Source organism: Pieris napi, chromosome 1 (genome assembly GCF_905475465.1).
Source record: "Pieris napi chromosome 1, ilPieNapi1.2, whole genome shotgun sequence".
In the NCBI taxonomy this organism is placed as follows: Eukaryota; Metazoa; Arthropoda; class Insecta; order Lepidoptera; family Pieridae; genus Pieris; species Pieris napi.
Window position 1 is genome coordinate 3393598 of NC_062234.1, and position 20721 is coordinate 3414318.

Sequence of the window (20721 nt, forward strand, 5' to 3'; positions counted from 1 at the left end):
ATAAAGAAGGATGCGATTGTTCTAGTAGCAAATATGGATGCGATGCTGATGGTATTACTGAGGCTGGTGTCTACGAGTTTCAAAATAATACAGTCATACTAAATATAAATGAAGGTAAAATTGTATTCTTTAACACGTTGGAATTATCGTCATTAAAAGGCAAGGACGATTTGCAAGAGCGTTTAAACCCAGGCTGGGACTTTCTTATGTTTAACAAAAGCCAAGCCTTTTGTGTGTTTAGTTAGAAAAAAACATTGTTTTAAAAATTTCCTAGATGCATGTAACCTCTCGCTGGAGCGTGGTTCGTGTGCTGGTAACTTTCTCCGCTGGGGCTACGATCCCAACTCGCGCCGCTGCTCTCAGTTCATTTGGGGAGGTTGTGGTGGTAATACCAACAGATTCAACTCAGAAGCCGCCTGCATGCAGCAGTGCAACCCTCCAGGCGTCCTGCAAGGTGACAATTTAAAATTAGATCTTGCTTAATAGACTTTTTTTAGACTTATAATAATAATTCTTACACAGCGGAATGCATTCTTCCACAAGAGGCAGGCAACTGCACTGAAAAGCGGCCAGTCTGGTCTTTCAGTCAGACTAGCAACAAATGCGTGCCCTTCCATTACACAGGCTGTGGAGGCAACGTTAATCGATTTAACAGTGAAAAAGAGTGCGCCAGCGCATGTCCAAAACGTAAGCATTCTATTATTTGTAAGATTATAATATATTAATAATTATTAATCCTACTCATAAATTTTAGCGGTAGGATTATTGTTTATTCATATATAGGGGCAACAGCTGAAAATAATATCGCTTAAGTTCTGTCAATTAAATTTATAAAGATATTATATATTGCTTGGAATTTTCAGAGAAGGAAGACATATGCACTCTTCCTCTTCTATATGAAAATTGTTATCACTGTTACCCGCGTTGGTTTTATGACATGACGACTAGAAGGTATTCCAAAAATTATAATTTACGCTCTAAAGTCTAAGCAAAAACTTCACATTGTTTAAGAATGTTATATTAATTTAGCACGGGGCTACTTATGGTATGGTATAATACAATTTTTAGGTGTAACATGTTTCTCGGAAATGGTAAAAATGCAAACAATTTTGACAACAAAGAAACGTGCATGAATCAATGTGAAGAAGAATTCGAGGTAGAAATTGTGCCTCCCGAGATAGAAAAGCCCAGTAAGTAATGTTTTCCCAAATAGTAACAATTTTTTTTCTTTTTAACTTTAAATTCTATCATTAATATAGAAAATATAAGTAGACCTATTTAAAAAAAATATTTCATACAAAATAACTTGACCTTCCTAAATAGTAAGTTTTTTATTAAATACAAACTGTGACTGATATAAATCCAAATTTATCAAATGTACTGACATATTTTGTACACAGGCGTCTGTCATCTGAACCTAAATAGTGGACCCTGCTCTGATACCATAAATCGATGGGGTTATGATACTCAGAGAGATGCCTGTGTGCAGTTCCAATACGGAGGTTGTGGGGGCAACAAGAATAACTTCCCATCAAAGGAGATGTGCCATCGCCAATGCATGTTGCAAGGTAAGATAAAGGAAGCCTTAGTTATAAAAAAATACTAACGAAAAAAAATTAATTGACAAATTTAACTTTTATCCTATAATTCTTTGTTAACAAAATTAAAATTGTCTTGGGAAGCAGGAATCATAAAAGACTTTTATGGCTTAAACAGTTCATTTCTTTAATAAGTATGCATTCCTATTACAATTCAATATGAATATTCTCAGGGGATATTGAGAGATTTCGTTTATTCGCTGTGTACCTGTTTTTGTCTAGTATTATAAGCTAATCGTACTTTATTATTGCAGTATTCAGTTTTTCTCTCTCAATCTTTATTTGCGTTTAAATAAGAAGATTCTCTTCTATTACGAAAAATACAATGTTTCTTTGTCTTACTTGTTTTTTCAAGAAATAAAGACTTCAAAAGGAAAAGGTTGACATATTTTTTTTCTAATGTTCTAAATTTTTCTTCCATAATGTTATTTATATTTTGTGTTACTTGTTCTGTCACTTTTTCTCCGCTTTTTTGTTCATCCAACTCTTTTTGGATTTGGCGAAGTGCATTCATAATTTCCTCCATAATTTGTGGGTTTGTTAAGAATTAAATGTGTACACTGTACAATGTTATTTATAGTACCGGTAGTGTCCTCTAGTGATCTTTTACTGAACTATTAATTTAGACGAAGTGGTTGTTGGTTTTTATTTGATTTCATTTGCGTGGCGATTATTTATCGATGTTTCTTTTTCTGCCTGTACGTAGTGCAGTCAAGTTACAACAGATGGCGCTGATTTCAATTAATTTATTGAAATTTGCCAAATCATCTAGTACAGATTACAGATGGAGTATGGACCATTTTATGCATACTGCTTTACTAAAACTTGATTATTGTGCGACATCTTAATTTAATTTACTAAAAAACTTAACAGTATCAATATTATCTATATTTATTTTATCAAATGAGCGTAAATTTTAATCACAACATGAATAAGAATTTTTCGTTAGTCCATTACGCCACGAAGCAAAAAATTCTAAATATGCCCAGATACAGGGTATTTTCACTAGAAAGGTTACTAGGAAGTAATCGTAAATAATTGTATAAAGAGTAGTAGTAGTTTTTTTGCTGGTGTTTGTCTCAACATATTTTCATCGATTATTTTTATTTTTATCAATATATTTTTTATTTTATGTTATATTAAACAAAAAAGAATAAACAACAACACTCTGGCTCAAAAATAAAAGCAACAAGGTCTACTAGGGTCACCGGAGACCATACAACCAAGCATGTTTTTACAAGTAAAAATACACCGAACAAAAATGCATAGCAACTTCACATCGATATTTCAAATACACGAACTTTAATTAAAAACACAAGAAATCTTCCAACCCGGCCGGTCACTTTGGAAGATTACGACCAAAACCCTCCAAAGATACAAATATTAAATCTATTAACAAAAATATTTTTTTAATTACTAACGTAATATAGCAACTACCAACTATTGTAAAACAGAAAATAAAATGGCTTATTATTATTACAATTTAATAACAAAATAAAATAATATTTTTTTATTAATATTTTATTTTTGTCTCCTCTAGATATATGCAAACTACCTACAGTCAAAACTTCTTGTAATAGTAGTGGCACCGAGTGGTTTTATGATGCAGCTACTGACTCCTGCACCCTTTTTGGTGAAAATATTTGTGGAAACAGTGAAAATAGGTAAGATTGTAAATCATTCTACTTAAATTGTATTTCAGCTCTATATATTATATATGTCAAGCTGTCTGTTTTGTTGTATATCATATATAAAACAACAAAAAAACTGTAACTGAAGTGATTTGGATAAAGATAAAAACTGGAATAATACATACTCTGAATTCAGCATATATTACATAATGATAAAGGTGTTTATGTTGTGATAGAAAGTCCTTTTGTTTTAGTTTCGAAACACTGCTGGATTGCGAACGTCGGTGCAAAAGAGGAACATTTGTTGCACTTGAGTACATAGTCGAATTTCCGGTATTAATAATTAAAATTTCTTTTCATTAAAAATATTTTTAGTTTATAATGTGAAATTAAAGACAAATTGTGATTGTGATAGTGATTGTTTAACAGTATCTCTTGTAAAATAGTATACACAGACGCGCTTTCCGTTAACCGTTTCCATTTGCAAATCACCATTAAACGAATCTATTTTATTTTTACTATCATTTTGTTTTACGTTTTAAGTTCTCACGTTTTCCACCATTTCCCAGATGTGACCTCTACGCAAATTAGGATCACAATAATAATTTCGACAATTATTCAATTTTATTTAAAGTCTTATCCCGTAGGAACTTTTTTATTCAGTCAGTTGTTTAAATAATTAGTTGCAACATGCTTTATTTTTTAGCGTTTTATAGCGAGTATTTGCGAGATATCCTCCAATCTAGAGGAGTGTAAGAAACCTGGCAAGGTTTGGTACTTCAATGTGACTAACGGGACTTGTGTTTCCTTTGACAATGCAGACTCTGGACGCTCATGTAGGATCACAGCTACGTTTACTTCTGAAGAAAGTTGTCAGAGAGAATGTGGATTATACCAAGATATAAGTAAGCATAATTCCTTCTTAACATTATATTAAAATACGTTTTCCTTAAAATGCACGCGACGAAATTTGTTATGACTAAACTAACCATATTCAGCTGTCCACTATAGGAAGGTCATATAAAATAAATATTCATAATAATTCACTATACGTCTTTTGAATGTATATTACTTAAACTAAAATTGTGTAACAGATGTTTGCAGCTATCCAAAGGACTCGGGGCCCTGTCATGAGGCTGTACCAAAAGTTTACTATAATTCAAAAGCGGAACGATGCGAAAACTTTACTTATGGCGGATGCCGCGGCAGTCCAAATCGCTTCTCTAGTATTGAGGAGTGTAACTATATATGTAGACCACATGCAAGTTAGTATCACATTTTACCTAACAAAATTTAGAAATAAACTATAAGCATGTAAAGTGATAGAGATTTTTCATAGAACTAAATTAGTCATCAGCCGTTTTTGAGAAATTGAGACACAGTGACTGATCAGTAATTTAGTTAAAACAGTATTATATACCTACTGATTTCGTTTTTAAATGTCAATATTTGTTGAAAAATAATCTCTCTTTCTATGAGATGAGATCATCTATAAATAAAATTAATTAAAATCGTTTATTGATTCGCAGATCCTTGTCAGCTAATTCCTGATGTAGGGGATTGCACGGAACAAATAGCTAAATGGTACTACTACGAAATTGAAGATAAATGTTTCAAATTTATTTACAGTGGATGCAATGGAAATAGTAACAGGTATTTATTTTTGACAGTAGAAAAATCAGTAAAGCTCCAAATCCGAAACATTTATATATCGTGGAATTAACGTCAAGTTAAATAAACCAACCTTTGGTGTAGTCTTTTCAGGTTTTTCTGGGTTCACACAAGAGGAATGTGAAAAAAATTGTCTTCATAACGAATAATACGCGCTTTTTTTGTAAAGTAACGATTTTCTTTGTCACTTGCGATGATAAAAATACAAAAATGCGTAAATGTTGCATAAAATACGTTTATTTTATATTAAAAGCTATCGTAGCGTTAATAAATATATTGTATACAGTCTAAACTGTTTATAACGATTTTCAAGACACCAATAATTTTCGTTTCGTTATAGGGAGGTCCCTAAAATCCCAAATTGAAACAATTACAATAATTTCTAATTTTATTACTGTCAATAAGAAATTATTCTAAATTTTACTGGCCGTCTTGATAGTTTCAAAGTTTGTTAACACTGATAATACACGATAGGTGACGTTGGTGCTTTTAGTAACTGAGACCAAAATTTCCTACAGGCAATGTAATCTAGGATTATGGCACACGTGTTAGTGCAATTAACAATAACAAGAGCGAGAAGGCTGTTTATGACAGGTGTTTTTCTTAGAAATTTCGGCACCTCAAAAAGGCTATTTTTGTAAGCTGATAATAAATACAATTACACTAAAGTATGTTGTTGATGTCTAAATATAAACATATTTATTCGTTATAGAGAAACGCTTTTGCGTTATAAAGAGTGTATTAATGTATTAATACACTCTTTATAACGCAAAAGCGTTTCTTCATTTGGTACCAAACACATGGTACCAAACAAATGTAACAAATTCTTAGCTGAGCTTTTCGTTATAACGGAGGTCGTTATAAAGAGTTTACACTGTATATATAAATATCTATGAAACCTATGCTTTTGTATGAAACTTAAAATAATACATCATATGACCCGTTTTTGGCGTGTCTTGTGACATAAAATTGTGCAGTACCATTCATTTTATTTACATCCCGAATTTCACAGTCGATATAACAGGTTTGAAATGATGTGGCAGAAACGTACACATACAAAATAATTCAGGCGAATTTCATCAGTTACTATAAAGTAGTCAGCCTCCTTTTCCTTCAGTTGTCTACCGAGTTACATAATGTACGAGTCAAAATAATTTTAAAGTATTATTGTCACGAAATAAACTTCACAGCTAAATCCGAAAATAACTTCATTGTCTTATTATTTTAATTATGATTAGCTTAATTCGGTGCCCAATCTTTACAGTACCATAATCTTAATACAAAAGGTCGCAAAGTTTTTATACTTATAACCTAGATAAATAAAATTTTTTAACAGTTGAAGTACACTACAATAAGCAAAATGATAAAGTGTACGCTCACAGTGCTAAAGAAGATGCTCAAGTGGTCGGAAAGGTGGTCATCATCATGCGTCAGTGATGGTTTGGTGGGGCGTTTCTTATCAAGGAGTCGCAAAAATACATTTTTGTGAAAAAGGAGTGAAAACTTCAGCCAAATTGTATCAAGATACAGTCATCCCTCAGCAATAGACTTTTTAAATATACCGTGGTTACAATCGCTTTGTTAAGTCGCGAAATTATCATAGTATGTCAATTCCTTTGGTTAATAACAAGACTTTATAACCTATTACAATCACAAAACAAAAAACAAGTGTTGAAATGTAATTTACAAAGCAGATTTTTTATAAAATCCGCCACATGTTTTGGCCCCACCTCACTTGATTTTTATACGAATCATCCAGTACTCAAATATCGTAACATATTTAAATTAATATTTCCAATCTACACCAGGTTCGGAAGTCGTGAAGAATGTGAACATCGTTGCAAGACTGGTCCACCCTCTGTCAGTACTACGACTATCGCACCGGTATAACGCAAATTTATTTGTAAATATAATATATTAATAACCGAATGAGAGTCGTACTAATCCGATAAAATTAACAGGCGGTCGTATCACTAGAGTGTCGAGTCTCTCCGACATTAGAGGAATGTGAAGGGGCAGGGGAAGTATGGTTTTTCGATAACACCCTACGAGCTTGTGTCTCCCACCAAAACGCTGACTTGGGTCGTTCCTGCAGGGTAACTGCGGTATATTCTACTCAAGAGGAATGTGAGAATATCTGTGGAGCATTCCAGGGTGTTGGTAAGCGTAAATTTAATGTTAAATTGGCGTTACAACTAGAAAAGCACCAAATTCTGAAGGTAATGTCTGGATTAGTTATGCTTTCACCGTTTGTATTGAATCTGCTATCACTGTCTAATTTGTTAAGTGGCTATTTCTTACATTATTAATTTTCTTTAACATACATTTAACTAAATTTTAGATGTATGCCGCTCAGTGTTGGATCCAGGACCATGTCACGATGTAGTCCCTAAAGTTTTCTACAACGCAACAAATGACCAATGTGAGCCTTTCACCTACAGCGGTTGCCTCGGCGGTCCCAATCGCTTCGCTGACTACGATGAGTGCGAGTCAGTTTGCAGACCATTATCAAGTACGTTAGCCTGAAATTGGATTTATAATTTTAGTGAGGTATACTTTTAGTAATAAACATCTGAAAACGTCTTGTGCGATCTCGCCAACTCGCCGTCTCGGGAAGTTAAAGCTTGCTTTGTATTGTGAGATATGGAACAAATATCTTTAGTTCAATAACTCGCAAATTAAAATCTGAAACCACCTTAAAATTGTTACAGACAAGCATCATTTCCTGATATTTGGATTGAATTAATAAACTAAGCCTCCACAGATTTATTCTTTATAACAGACTTTTATAACATAATTAATTGTTCTTTCAATAGATCCATGCAAGCAGGAACTAGATCCAGGTAAATGCTTAGGCGAATTCAGCAAATGGTACTACAGTGAACAGCAAGACATATGTAGAGAGTTTATTTACGGAGGCTGTAATGGAAACGATAATAGGTATGTAGCTTCTTCAACAGATTTTAAATCATATAGATTCTACGTATTCCTCAGCAACAAAGTTTCTAATGATGACACAACATAATCTTCATAAAGCACAATACATATTTGATTTCAAGCAATATGAGTACATATGAAACGACAGCTATTTGAGCTATCGTCGGATGAGAATAAAAACAATGTGTTTGATTGTGATTACAACAGACCAGACGGATCATCACGTATTTTTAATTTAGTTACATATGAAACGACAGCTATTTGAGCTATCTTCGGGATGAGAATAAAAACAATGTGTTTGATTGTGATTACAACAGACCAGACGGATCATCACGTATTTTTAATTTAGTTACTGACCTTCGATCAGTTAGTCAGTTTTACACTTTTTGTCGTTTTTTCTTTCATCAAGAGTATTTTAGTGTTGGTTAAATAAGTGTATAAATCTCCGCACAGACATAATTTATATTATTTACATGCAATTATTCTTGAAGTTTTGTTTTAGGTTTGATTCTCAAGTAGAATGTGAGAACCGTTGCCGTGTGTTCAAAGATACAGCCACCAAAGGACCTCTTACTACTCCTTCATCAACTGTGAGTCTTTGATGTAGAATAATAAGGAATTTTTTGAGTTTATTTTTTATTCATATTAATAAATTTTAGATTGTATTTTTATTTCTCTTTTCTTCTACCTAGTGTTTTTTTAAGTTTTTTAATTTTAGGGTGAGTGTCGTACTCCGGTTTCTATTCAGCCGTGTGGTCCTAACGTGAACACGTATTACTACGACTCTAGAACAGAGGCCTGTGTTGTTGGTGATTTTGGTGCTTGCGGATATGCTAACAGTTACCGCTCCGAAGAGGAATGTGAAAGGCGATGCGGTGCTTTCAAAGGACTTGGAGGTTACTTTATTCATTCATAATTTAATTCCGATACAAAAATTTCTTCCTTTAAAAACACTGCACTGTGTGTTTATAAATATTAAGTCCACAAATTTGATATATTATGTACCACTAGCATTTCAAATGAAACAATATCTACCAAAAGTAGCGACACTCCCAGCGTAACTAAAGGTTCCAAACTTTGTTTTTATTTATCTTATTATGAAAGTCATTTTTGATCTATGCTGTTTATTCGCAAGACTTAACTAATGATGTGTTCATTAATAGGAAGCACGGAATCTCTGTCAACAAAAGACAAACAGAGTACAACAGCAACAGAGAATACGCAAGCTGCCACTAGAAGCACGGTTTCAGAACCCTCATTTTCAACTGAGGCAACAGAAGCTTTAGACAGTACAATAGCATCTGGCTCCACAGAATCTGTGATAACAGAGTCATTAATTGAAACAACAGAACATACTATAACAGACACGACACTTGAATCTGAAAATACTCTATCTACTGAAACGACAGAAATTTCGTCTACAACAGGAAGTAGCACAGACTTAACAACTGAATCTGATACGACCGATTCTGATGCGACCGACTCTGTTACTACAGAGGTATCCAGTACAAAAACTTGCAAGGAAACGAAATTTGGATGCTGTCCTGATGGAGTGTCACGAGCTGGTAGCATAAAGGGCAAGGGCTGCCCAGTGATTTTGTGTGATTTAACTTCGTATGGATGTTGTTCATCTGATAATGTTACCGCAGCTGTAGGGAATGACCAAGAAGGGTGTCCTCCACCTCCACCAGCCTGTAAACTATCTAAGTAAGTTTTGTAATTTTACAAATATTTGCATGCATTTTTAACGAATGAATTGCCATTTGTAATTTTTTTTATTGTAGATTTGGTTGCTGCGATGATAATGAAACCGAAGCGAGTGGTCTAAATAAGGAAGGTTGCACGGAAACAGGTACCTAATAATAATACATATAATGTTTTAGAAATAACACCTTCTTCCTCGAGTTTATTTAATGGGATGTGTGTCTGCAGCTACGGAAACCTCGACACTGATTACGCTTGAATCATGCAACGACACTGAATTCGGATGTTGTTATGACAATGAAACTGATGCCTCAGGACCAAATGGAGAGGGCTGTCCATGCAGCATCAGTGAATTCGGATGCTGCTCTGATGGTATTTCAACTGGTTCGTATTTTATTGTAAATAAGTATATTTAGCTAAGTTTCACCTTGTGGATACAGTATTAAGTGGGATATGTTGTCAAGCTCAAGGACCAGACTTAGAAGGATGTTTCATGCCCTGTGACACATCAGCTTACGGCTGCTGTCCTGACGGTGAGACTCCAGCGCACGGACCTCAGAATGAAGGTTGTTGTTTGCAATCCGAATTCGGCTGCTGTCCCGACAATTATAAGCCCGCTGAAGGACCGCACCTTGAAGGTACTCCTTGAAAACTAATACCTTATTATTAACTATTTAAAAAAAATCGTTTTATTTGTTAATTATAATTTTTGTAACATTTTATTTTAAGGCTGTGGCTGTAAGTTTGCCCAATTCGGATGCTGTCCAGATAATGTAACAATTGCTCGTGGAGGAAACAACGAAGGATGTGGATGTCAGTACACTCAGCACGGTTGCTGTCCCGACAGGTTAGTCAATTTTATTATTTTTAATACTATTCTATTTTGTAATATTTTGAAATATAATATTTTTATAGACATACTGCAGCCAGAGGGCCAGACTTTGAAGGTTGTGGTTGCCACACGTATCAGTTCGGTTGTTGTCCTGATGGTATTACCGCTTCCACTGGACCAAAGTGGCATGGTTGTTTATGCCAACAATCTAAATATGGTTGCTGTGGAGATGACGTCACAGAGGCCATGGGACCAAATAAGGAGGGATGTGATTGCTCTAGTAGCAAATACGGATGCTGCCCTGATGGTGTATTGGAAGCTGCTGGCGAGAAATTCCAAAATTGTGCAGATGCACCTGAAAATAGACAAGGTATAATTATCGATTGATGTTTGGGACTCGTATAAATTTTGTAAACACTGTGATTGAAATCAATACATTTTATTTTTAGCGGCATGCGCTTTAGCGAATGACCGAGGTGTAGGCCACAACTATACAGTTTATTGGTTTTATGATATGACATATGGTGGTTGTTCGAGATTCTGGTACGGAGGAGAGGATGGCAATGGAAACCGATTTGCAAGTAAAGAGGAATGTATGGCCATTTGCGTTAACCCGACTCCTAAAGGTAAAAAATTCTGTATAGAATACAGTTTCATATTATTGTCTACATTCCTATGTACTATAATATTTATTCCATTTAAACAGACGCTTGCAACCTCCCCAAAGTAAAGGGTGCGTGTACTGGTTACCACGTAAAATGGTACTACGATTCCGTCAGAGAACAATGTGCTCAGTTTGTATATGGAGGATGTCTTGGAAACGATAATAACTTTGAATCTCGGGAGCTCTGTCAAAATAACTGTGAACCAGAAAAAACTGAAGGTACATACATCCAAAATCTATGTAATTTTTCAACAATTTATGTGAATTATAACAATACAACTTTAATAATTTAGATCAATGCAATCTGCCCATTGAGCGAGGTACCTGTGCTGGTAATTTCTTGCGCTGGGGCTACAACTCTGCCACACGCCGCTGCTCTCAATTCATTTGGGGAGGCTGCGAGGGCAACAACAACCGATTCGGCTCTGAAGCCGCGTGTATGCAGCGGTGCAACCCTCCTGGCTCGTTACAAGGTATGATAGCTAGATATGTTAGTATGGGTAGATTGTGTAGTGTTTTGTTTGCATGTCCTTGGTTCTTTTCTATCTTTCAATGGTGTTTAATATTTATTTACAATTATTCTCTATTTCTTCTCGGCTTTGGTGTATGGTATATGTAATAATTTTACTAATTGCACGCACAGCGGAATGCATTCTTCCACAAGCGGCAGGCAACTGCACCGAAAAGCGGCCGGTCTGGTCTTTCAGCCAGACTGAGAATCGATGTGTGCCCTTTTATTACACGGGCTGTGGAGGCAACGATAATCAGTTCGGCAGTGAACGAGATTGTGTTGATGCTTGTCCTAGCACCTTCGGTAATTGTATTTCTATGTATAAGTAATCACTTAAATAGAAAAGTAAAGATTTTATATTTATGGTAAGTCCTTGTCATTTGTTAAGTTTTTATTATGTTGACGGCATGCGCTCGAACTTAAACTGTGCACGGAAATGGGTTTCTTATATTTTGCACATTCTTGGTAGGTACATTATTATACATTATTTTGTTACTCTTTGGTTTCTATAAAGTTACATACCTTATTTACAGTCCAAGAAGTTTGCACACTGCCGGCATTAACTGGTGAATGTGCAGATTACACACAGAGATGGTTCTACGACACATTAAAGAGAAGGTAAATTGATAATTTATTATTATGAGCTATGTTATTAATTAAAATTACATGTCCATACTTTTCATAGATGTCGCCAATTCTATTACGGAGGATGTGGTGGAAATGGAAACAACTTTATAAGCGAACGCCAATGTGAAGATCGTTGCTCGGAACAAGTCGTTGTTACAACAATAGCACCTATCACTACATCACAAACATCTGGTAAGTTTTCTTCATAATGTATAAATATTTTGAAATACTAAGGAAAAGGAACCTGAGGTCCTTTTAGATACAAGCTAATTCTGTGTAATCGTGAAGTCTAAAGGGGTTTAATTAATATTTCCTCTAGTTGAGAAGTATTACCAGTAATTTATTAGCTGTTTTTTGAAAGTATACTTCTTTAGGCGCGTTATGAAAAAATTAAAAAGAAATTTTACGATGCGCGCGCACCATGACACAAAATCAACAGAATGAAGTTGCCCACGGAAGATGCTACGGCATTGGACATAATTTTAAAACAACATTCGAATAATAATAGAATTTATGTTACACTTAATGTAAGAGAATAATAATATTTATTTATTTAATTTTTCAAATGTAAACTGAACTTTACTGACTATAATGACTCCTTTTCCAGTCTTTGATTATTTAATTGTAATTAATTATTTGCATGCAATCAAAAACTATTTTTTAATAATGCCAAAGAAGTATAACTTCTTACGCGCGTACATAAGTTCACGCACCCTTTTTTTATTACTACCTAGAATTCTGTTTCCTGGGATTGGATCCTGGCCCATGCACACAATTTGAAGAACGTTGGGGATATGACCCATCACTCGGGTCTTGTGTACAGTTCCAGTACGGAGGTTGTGGTGGTAATAGAGATAACTTCCCATCTAAAGAGCTCTGCCAACATTACTGCTCCCCAGTACAAGGTAAGACCAAAACGATCACGACTTGATAATAAACAAGGATTATATTTCAGTATTATACAATAATATTATTTTTTTAATTTGCCTTAATTGTTCATATCCTCTTCAGATACTTGCCAGTTGCCGATGATAACTGGACCGTGTGAGGACTCCCATATGCAATGGTTCTACGATGCTACAACTGACTCTTGCACACAGTTTGCCTACAGTGGATGTGGAGGAAATGATAATCGGTAAATTGATTTGCTTATTAGGCAGCAGATGAGAAATCTTAAATAAAAGTTTTAACTATCTATTTATTGAGACGCGAAAAACATATCATAGTATATAAGGTCCTGCGGTTAATGACAAGACTTTATTACCTACTAGCAAACTCGGCGAACTCCGTTTCGCCACCAGATGGCTTCGTTTTATGTTACTTTTCTTTTGGTGATCCCGCTTTTCTATTGAAATTTTTCCTGAATTTTCTTTGCTATAAACCTCACGGAGCCCGAGACCTTTCCAACGAATGCAACCGTGGAAATCGGTTCGTGCGTTCTGGAGTTATAGCGTCAGGAAGGAAAACCCGACTTATTTTTATATAGTAGATTACAATCACAAAACAGAAAACAAGTGTTGAAATGTAATTTAAAACTAATTTCAAAAATCTGGAACATGTTTTGGCCCCACTCTACTTGATTTTCATACGAGGCATATGTACTGAAATATCGTTACATATTTAAATTAATATTGTCTATCTGAACCAGGTTTGGAAGTCGTGAAGAATGTGAACATCGTTGCAAGACTGGTCCACCCTCTGTCAGTACTACGACGATCGCACCGGTATAACGCAAATTTATTTGTTAATAAAATATATTAATAACCGAATAGGAGTCGTACTAATCCGATAAAATTAACAGGCGGTCGTATCACTAGAGTGTCGGGTCTCTCCGACATTAGAGGAATGTGAAGGGGCAGGGGAAGTATGGTATTTCGATGACACCCTACGAGCTTGTGTCTCCCACCAAAACGCTGACTTGGGTCGTTCCTGCAGGGTAACTGCGGTATATATTACTCAAGAGGAATGTGAGAGGATCTGTGGTGCATTCCAGGGTGTTGGTAAGCTAAATTAAATGTTTACTTAGTGATACAACAAGAAAATACAGAAGGGATTAGTAATGCTTTCACCGTTTGTATTGAATCCTATTGTTTGCCATCACTGTCTAATTTGTTAAGTGTCTATTTCTTCCATTAAGTTCTTTTACTTACATTTAACTAAATTTTAGATGTATGCCGCTCAGTGTTGGATCCAGGACCATGTCACGACGCAGTCCCTAAAGTTTTCTACAACGCAACAAGTGAACAATGTGAGCCTTTCACCTACAGCGGTTGCCTCGGCGGTCCCAATCGCTTCGCTGACTACGATGAGTGCGAGTCAGTTTGCAGACCATTATCAAGTACGTTAGCCTGGAATTGGATTTGTAATTTTAGTGAGGTATACTTTTAGTAATAAACTTCTGAAAACGTCTTGTGCGCTCTCGCCATCTGACGTCTCGGGAAGTTAAAGCTTGCTTTGTATTGTGAGGTATAGAACAAATATCTTTAGTCCAATTACCCACAAATTAAAATCTGAAACCACCTTAAAATTGTTGCAGACAAGCATCATTTGCTGATATTTAGATTTAAGTGATAAACTGAGCCTCCACAGATTTATTCTTTATAACAGTCTTTTATAAAGAATAAATCTGTGGGGTTGTTTGTTTGTGTGTGTTTTAATTATGATATAATTAATTGTTTTTCCAATAGATCCATGCAAACAGGAACCAGATACAGGTAACTGCTTAGGCGAATTCAGCAAATGGTACTACAGTGAACGGGAAGACATATGTAGAGAGTTTATTTACGGAGGATGTAATGGAAACGATAATAGGTGTGTAGTTTGTTCAACCGATTTTCAAACACATACATTCTATGTATTCTTCAGCAACACAGTTTCTAATGACATAAAATAATCTTCATAAAGCACAATATTTGATTTGAAACAATACAAGTCCATATGAAAGGACAGCCATTTAAGCCTTCGGGATGAGAATAAAAACAATGTGTTTGATTGTGATTACAACAGACCAGGCAAATTATCACGTATCTGTAATTTAGTTAGAAATAACCTTCGATCAAGATCAAACGAAACCCGCTGTCATTTCATCTTTCGATTTACACTTTTTGTCGTTTTCCATAAAGATTTTACATACATTATGATTTATATTATTTACATGGAATTACTGTATAAGTTTTGTTTTAGGTTTGAATCTCAAGCGGAATGTGAGAACCGTTGCCGTGTGATCAAAGATGCAACCACTAAAGGACCTTCACCTCTTACTACTCCTTCATCAACTGTGAGTCTTTGATGCAGAATAATAAGTCTTTTGAGTTTATTTCATGAATTTCGATAATTATGATTGTTTATTTTCTTCTACCAACTGTGTGTTTTTATTTTAGGATGAGTGTCGTACTCCCATTTCTATTCAGCCGTGTGGTCCAAATGTGACCACGTATTATTACGACTCCAGAACAGAAGCCTGTGTCGTTGGTGATTTTGGCGCTTGCGGATATGCTAACAGTTACCGCTCCGAAGAGGAATGTGAAAGGCGATGCGGTGCTTTCAAAGAACTCGGAGGTTACTTTGTTTATTCATAATTCAATGCCGATACAAAAATTGATTCCTTTAAAAAGCTTGCTCTGCGGAAGTCCATGCTAGTCCACAAATTTGATATATATAATATTTACGATAATTTTGATGACTGAATGACTGACTGACTGAATGTAATTTGTAGACGTCTGCAATTACCGCTTCGATACTGGCCCATGTATTCACGAAATAGAGAAGTTCTATTGGGATGCGGCATCGGAACGTTGTGTTCCATTCAAATATGGCGGTTGTGATGGCAGCCCTAACCGCTTTTCTACATACGAGGAGTGCCAGGAGATTTGCGGCCAAACCAAACCTGGTGAGACCTTAGAATTTTGAACAATTGTCTTTATCGCCCAGGTTTCTGCATACCATATTTATTAATAAAATAGACTACAGAAACATAATGCATGGTCACTCTCTATTGTCACAAATATAATGCTTTTCTTCCTTCATATTAACGCTACGGGAAATATAATTTACTATGTCATGGCTTTTTGCGGGTTGGTTGGGGGTTCAGACGAGTGCCTGCAGCCGGTGTCGACGGGCGAAGCTTGCAAGGCGGGGGCTACTCGCCGTTGGTTCTATAGCCAGACTACCGGAGACTGCCTCATCTTTATCTACCTGGGCTGTGGGGGAACAACCAACAACTTCCGCTCCTTCGAGGAATGTAGCGAGCGCTGTAACCGGCCGACATCTGGTACTGTTTGCTAACAGCCGCCTAATTCGCATTTATCGTGCTATCCTTGTCTTCTAATTCTGTGCTCATTTATATCTATAATTACCATATTTAAATAAAATATTTGTTATTTATAGATTCCATTAGACGTGAATTTTAAAAAGCTTTGAATTGATATAAATATAAATGAGTTCCGATCTATATATAACAGTTTTATAATTTGATTTGTGTGTTATGCCCGCGTTATTCAATTGTTAACATTTTAATCTATACAGGCCCTAACTGTGACAAGTATGATGCGGAGTGCGAAGCATTGAATTGCCCGTACGGTGTTCAAAGGAATGTCGAAGGAAACGGTTGTACACGGTGAGCAAAGATAAAATCAAAAGTTGTAAAGTAGATTTTTTAACATACTAATACTATGTGACTTTTCATAATTCCACAATAAGGCCAAATACTTTGTGCGTTTCGTTGTCTTCACACACATAAACTTTTCTGTGCACAAATGTATTTTGATAGTTGCAAAATAATTTCAAAATATTAATTTCTACGATCAAGGCCTACTTGAATACAAAGACGTTATAATTCAAGTCACAGAAGCGGTTTGACTCATGATAGGATAAACACATTTCCTTTTAAATTTGTTACTTGGTATCCAGTTTAATGTTTTGATAAATAATTCATCCTTGCGATTCTGTAACTCACTTTTCGAACTCACACAGCGGTTTTCGACCGCCGATGCGAAAACCGCTGTGTGAGTTCGAAAAGTGAGTTACAGAATCGCAAGGCAGTTAAGGTAAATGATTACGTATTATGATGTACTCTACCCTCTGTAGGTGTTTCTTTTTCATTGTTCCACTTTAGGGTTGCCTGGAAGAAATCGCTTGTTAGCGATAAGGCCGCCGGTTGCCTTATAACTTTTGTAACCTGCTTTATTTATTTTTGTTATGTGTATGTTTTTGATTAAGGTAATAAAGTATAAATAAATAAATAAATGATTATATATAAAATTCGCGTTCTAGGTGTCAATGCCTGGATCACCCTTGCGCTAACAAGGTCTGCCCGTCGGGACAACGCTGTGCCGTCACTGGATCTAACAGGGAGCCGATAACACAAAACATCCACTACACGGTCGACTGTAGACTCGGTGAGATAAGTTTACTTTATGAATTTTCGTAGTCCGATGAGTAGTTCATAATCATTTTAACCATGTATCTCGCGTGTTCTATTATTTGTGAGTTATTTATGCTCTTTGTGCCGACAACTTCAATCGTTTTTGTGAGAACTATTATATATATAACTGTGACGTAATAAAATGTATATTGTATGAGTATATTTCTGTTGGTATTTATATTCTTTAAAAGTGCTACTACTCAAGTGTTTCAGATTGACGTTAAAAACGTAAAACTTCCTTATAATTGAGAACATATTATTTATTGTGACTGTTTTTCAGCAATCAAAGCGGGATCATGTCCAGTGTCAGAATATCCAATAACAACAGAAAGCCAGTGCCGACGTGAATGTAATGACGATGCGGACTGTTCGTCGGATCACAAGTGCTGCGAACATGGATGTAGCCATCTCTGCTTACCGCCTGCTGCTGGGCTGCTAAGCACCACGACATATAGCCCTGGTATAAAATCTGATTATTGACGTGCCATAATGGGTACATGTGATTCTGTGCTGGCCCACCCAAAAGAAGTAACTGTTTGTTAAAATTTTACACACTTAAATTAGGCGCATCTCACTTGGAGTGGTCGAATTAAGTGCAGCAAAAGAAGTTAAAAGGTTAGATTTGGTACCGTTTTCGCTCATAGGTAAGAATACCTAAAACGCAAATCAAATAAAGGAGCAGACAAAAAAACATAAAACTATTCTATGCCCATTAAATTTCTTTATTCTTTCATTCTTGACACAGAATCACAAACGCTGCCAGAAGCTCCACGCGCGAACTTAAACGAAACGGAACCTGATGTGCGAGCAACTGAGGGTGGCAGAGCGACATTGAGATGCCTTTTCCACGGCAATCCGCCTCCTAAGATCACTTGGCGACGAGGAGAGATCACGGTACTTTTCTTGTCTTTAGTGGATTTATTTCTGTGTCATTTATAGTTTTTTGACGATTCACATTCAGAAACAATACATAAGTATACATTATTTACAATGATAGAACATCATTTTAAAACCTAGGAACTGTTTCCCACTTTAGTATATTTAGGAAGTATGCTAAAATAAATTAAGTAAGTTCTTTCTTTAATAAAGTGATGTAAGACTTGTTTAAAGTCCTGTTACCCAGAAGCGAATGGCATAGGCACATTTCTTTAGAGATTTTTAAACAAGTAAGTTTAAATTAGCCTTCCCATAGCTGGAAAACTAAATTAGGACTGGATTATCTCATATCACGATGGTATTCCATATTATCCACTGTCCACGTGTTCAAAACAGATTACTGGAGATGTCGATCGCTATCACTTGAAGTCTGATGGTGCTCTCGAAATAGTTTCTCTGTACCGTAATGACTCTGGAGTTTACATCTGTATCGCCCAGAACAGTTTGGGTACAGCCACACAAGAGGTTAACCTGCAAGTTGAAGGTAGGTTTAATATATTAATTTGTAGTAAAATTGCTTAATTTGTAACTTCTTTTCAACTTAACAGTGTCCAAATCCCGTTTAATCTAAAAGTATAGTACCATATGTTACGATGATGTTGTACGATGTGTTATGATGGTGTAATTTGCGCTTATGATCAGTATTATGACCTACGTCATACCCTGAATCGAACTACTTCACATCGGCCACCGGGGATTTTAGGCCAGTGATTAGTCTGGCCTAGGTCGCTTTAGGTTGGAGGAATAGTTCATCATTCTCCTTTACAATATTATTTTCATGACTGTTATAGTTGAGACGATAGTGACTCTATTAAATTTTGCGCAAATTTAAATCTGTAACTTTTCATAATATAGATAGCAACGAAATAATTCCGCCGACACCAGACTGTGCGGATTTACTGGAGGAGTGCGAATCACTACGCAGACAATGTCCATTCGACTTGCTCCGCACGTACGTCGGTCACGACTGTGTGCGTTGTTCCTGTCCCCAGCCGGACCCCAATCGTTGCGATCCTTTCATTGTGGAGTGTCAGGCGTTAAATTGTCCCTTTGGCGTCCAAAATATTCAAGGAAGCGATGGATGTACTAGGTTAGTATAAATATTGGAATGTAACTCGTCGTGGTAGAAGACAGTTAATTTCACACAAAAAATCTAAAAACTACTTGCATTTTAAAGTAAAAGTGATAAAGTTAATTTACTGGAACTAAGAGTTGCTTTTTCTAATTCTTTTGTATGACCCTTGTAAGATTGTATCACTCTTCCTATGAACTTTGTGAAGCATTAAACATATTTTTATGGTATTTTTCTATCAGTCTGTATTCGATGGTAATGGTCGACTTCCCCCTCAGGACTTCAATAGTTAAATTCATGCGCCTTTTCATTTATTGATTTTCTTTATAGGCAAATAAATAACGATATACATTTCAAAGTACCACAGAAATGCCATGTAATTAAATATTATACATTAGATGCCAGTGCAACCCGTCTCCTTGTGATGGCCAACAATGCGCGGTTGATGAGAAGTGCCAAGTCACACGATACAGGGACCCACTCTCGCAGGAGATAAAACATTTCACGGAATGTAGACAAAGTATGTACTTACTTTGTACTATACTGTATATTTACTTTATTAACGTTTTTTAGTATTAAAATCCATCTATGTAACTTCGACCGGAAATTATTAAATGTATGTTTTTTATTTTAATTTGTATGTTTATATTTTAGTTATCAAACTTCTAATTTACAAAAGACTTGGACATACACTGCTTTCTCGGACTGGGACAGCAAATCAAGCAATTGTCATATTTATTTTAACATAATAATACTTTTCTTTTAACATAGGATTCAGGTTTTACAATAGAGATAAAAGGCTTTAAAAATAAAATAAACTATGACATTTCTACAGCAAACAAGACAGGTGTATGTCCAACAATAAACTCAAGTGAAGACTGTGATGAAGAATGCCACGATGACTCGGAATGTATAGGAGTTGGCAAATGTTGTGCCGCTGGTTGCAGCCGGCGGTGTCTGGTGCCTGAACCCATACCTGCTACGAGCCCCGCACCTTCAACTACTTTATACGTGCCTGGTACTTTGAAAATTGATATATTTTATAACTTATCATAGACATTGAAATAATAAAAAACCAGTGGCGCTACAACTTCTTTAGGTCTGGCCCTCAGATTT

At 35.7% G+C, this 20721-nt stretch overlaps 1 protein-coding gene across 1 annotated transcript in view; it reads left to right on the forward strand.

Moving 5' to 3' along the window:
• LOC125054801 overlaps positions 1-20721 on the forward strand; it is a 151093-nt gene that overhangs the window by 82956 nt on the left and 47416 nt on the right. Inside the window, exons 36-54 of the mRNA XM_047656912.1 lie at positions 523-687; positions 864-951; positions 1069-1190; positions 1401-1568; positions 3139-3262; positions 3484-3562; positions 3936-4134; positions 4324-4494; positions 4759-4882; positions 6709-6784; positions 6862-7060; positions 7242-7412; positions 7717-7840; positions 15359-15452; positions 15556-15733; positions 15891-16064; positions 16266-16445; positions 16700-16790; positions 17447-17571. Coding sequence (XP_047512868.1) covers positions 523-687; positions 864-951; positions 1069-1190; positions 1401-1568; positions 3139-3262; positions 3484-3562; positions 3936-4134; positions 4324-4494; positions 4759-4882; positions 6709-6784; positions 6862-7060; positions 7242-7412; positions 7717-7840; positions 15359-15452; positions 15556-15733; positions 15891-16064; positions 16266-16445; positions 16700-16790; positions 17447-17571 — 2652 coding nt within the window. The remainder of the gene's footprint in view (positions 1-522; positions 688-863; positions 952-1068; positions 1191-1400; positions 1569-3138; positions 3263-3483; positions 3563-3935; positions 4135-4323; positions 4495-4758; positions 4883-6708; positions 6785-6861; positions 7061-7241; positions 7413-7716; positions 7841-15358; positions 15453-15555; positions 15734-15890; positions 16065-16265; positions 16446-16699; positions 16791-17446; positions 17572-20721) is intronic.